General features: G+C 49.7%; 2 protein-coding genes across 2 annotated transcripts; both read left to right on the forward strand.

Annotated features, from left to right (window-relative positions):
* Positions 1-624: 624 nt before the first annotated feature.
* On the forward strand, positions 625-1,215 carry FIBRA_09237 (uncharacterized protein; the record flags this gene model as incomplete). Its single annotated transcript, XM_012321556.1, has 1 exon — positions 625-1,215. The coding sequence occupies one exon, from the start codon at positions 625-627 to the stop codon at positions 1,213-1,215; it is 591 nt and encodes a 196-aa protein (XP_012176946.1).
* Positions 1,216-1,250: 35 nt separating this feature from the next.
* On the forward strand, positions 1,251-1,821 carry FIBRA_09238 (uncharacterized protein; the record flags this gene model as incomplete). The annotated part of the gene is made up of 2 exons (XM_012321557.1): positions 1,251-1,503; positions 1,577-1,821. The coding sequence occupies 2 exons, from the start codon at positions 1,251-1,253 to the stop codon at positions 1,819-1,821; spliced, it is 498 nt and encodes a 165-aa protein (XP_012176947.1).
* Positions 1,822-2,257: the final 436 nt, after the last annotated feature.

Genomic DNA, 2,257 nt, shown 5'->3' on the forward strand with positions numbered 1-2,257 from the left:
GGGCGATACAAGACCCAGGAAATCTTGCAAAGAACCTACTGGTGGCCCACCCTTGCGCGCGACGTCAGTGAATACGTCACTGGTTGTGCAACATGTCAGGAAAACAAAGTCATCACACATAGGAACTCACCAGATCTAGTACCAATCACAACAGAACATCACCTTCCATTCCAATCCATCACCATGGACTTCATCACGGATCTACCCCGGAGTAATGACTTCGACAGTTGCCTAGTGGTTACGGATCACGACTGTACCAAGGCTTCGGTATTCATACCCTGCAACAAGACAGTTACAGCATCCGAAACAGCTACCCTGTATCAGAACCATGTCTTCCAATGATTTGGACTACCCCTCAAGGCTATCTCCGACCGAGGACCACAGTTCGCATCACGAATGTTCAGAGAACTCTGCACTAAATTAAGCATCAAACAGAACATTTCTAGCGCCTTCCATCCTCAGACCAATGGACAGTCGGAGCATGTCAACCAAGACTTGGAATTGTATCTTCAGATCTTTTGCAATCACCGAGCAACTGACTGGACAAGTCACTTACCATTAGCAGAATTCGCGCACAATAACAGATATCATGATGCCATCAAGACGTCCCCCTTCCAAGCACTTATGGGCTACCAACCCCGGCATAATATTCCCACTGTGGGAACAACAGATGCACCAGACATCACTTCTAGACTCACTCAGCTAGCACACTTCCGAACTGAAATCCAATCCAGTATTCGACTCGCAGAAGAAACAGTCAAGAAACGGAATAAGGACAAGTTTGTCAAATACATGCCAGGACAAAAGGTATGGCTAGAAGCCACCAACCTCAAGGGACTCCATCCAAAAGCCAAACTTGGACCCAAGCATTATGGACCCTTCACCATTGATCAGAAGCTGTCACCGGTAGTTTATTGGCTGAAGTTACCACCAAAATGGAAGATTCACCCTGTATTCCATGCCGGATTACTCTATCCTTATTCGGAAACTGAAATGCATGGGAAGAATTACCTCCAACCTCCGCCGGAACTAATCAAAAATCAGGAAGAATTCGAAATCGAACGTATCATTGATTCAAAGATAGTCGGCAAGCGAACACTGTACCGGGTAAGATGGAAAGGATACCCGGCTTCGGACGACTCCTGGCTACTGAAAGCCGAACTTTCACATGGCAAAGATGCTTTGGCAGACTTTCTGCAACCAAACAAAGGGTAACTCCTTATAAGAACTACGCATTTCAGCCCTCCTCAATGGCATCCGTCACTATCCTCGCCGCACTCCTCCTTGTCAGCTGGACACTCATCACCCTCCTCATCCTCATCATCGCCTTTGCTGTCTACTACCTCAAAGACAGCTACACTTTCAAGGTCCACCTTGAACGCACCCCCACTCCACTCTCCACCACCCCTATCGACGAACAAGCCCTCAACTGGGCCAATAACGGAGCACAAGTAACGTCCCCAGTCGAGCTAACCCCCACACCGTTTACTGACTTGCTTAGTGGTGAACCAAGTCGCCCCCTTTACCGCCGTCACCCTCGCCGTCGTCAACGAGCACCCCCACCTCCTACTCCTAGCCCTACTGGGCTTCTTCCTCACCACCCTCCTCTCCGTCCTCGCCCTTGCCCTCATTGTCCCCCTCACCCTTCGTCTCACCATCCGACACCTAGAGAGGGAGCACCAGTGGGCATTCAACATTGCCGCCACCGCACAGCGCCCCCTCCCCCATACCACCACCACCCTTCCAGTCATTGCGGCCAACAGGGATTCCAATAATCCCACTCAGGTGTATTTTGAGTACATAAGAGAACACCAAGATTAGGGACTGGGGTATCATCTTGTCTGTAGTACTGGGTTTCTTTTGTATTCTCTTGCTGGTTTTTTCAAGAAAAATCCTTCTTTGCCTACTGCCAATGCCTGCTGAGCGCAACAACCGCGCCAGAAACAATGAGACTTCTAATCTGGACCCGCGCTGTCGTCCTTTGGCTCCTAGGCGTAACAATTCTCCAACGACTGAACCCCAAAGAGCAGCAACCCCTTACCCTTCTTACCTCCAAACCCTAGAAGAGCACTTCACAGCTGGAGTAATAGAAATGCCAGTTCCTAGGCGTCCCATCCTAAGCTTCCCTTCTCAACAAGAATCTGATGACTCTTCCTTAGAGTTCCTTGATGAAGGCGGTTTCCATTATCCGTTTCCCCCCTTTTTGCCAAACGTCACTTGTCGGCCCTTCCTTATCCCTGGTCCCCCGGACTCGTCA

The sequence above is a fragment of the Fibroporia radiculosa genome (assembly GCF_000313525.1).
Source record: "Fibroporia radiculosa TFFH 294 genomic supercontigs, scaffold18144, whole genome shotgun sequence".
NCBI lineage: Eukaryota > Fungi > Basidiomycota > Agaricomycetes > Polyporales > Fibroporiaceae > Fibroporia > Fibroporia radiculosa.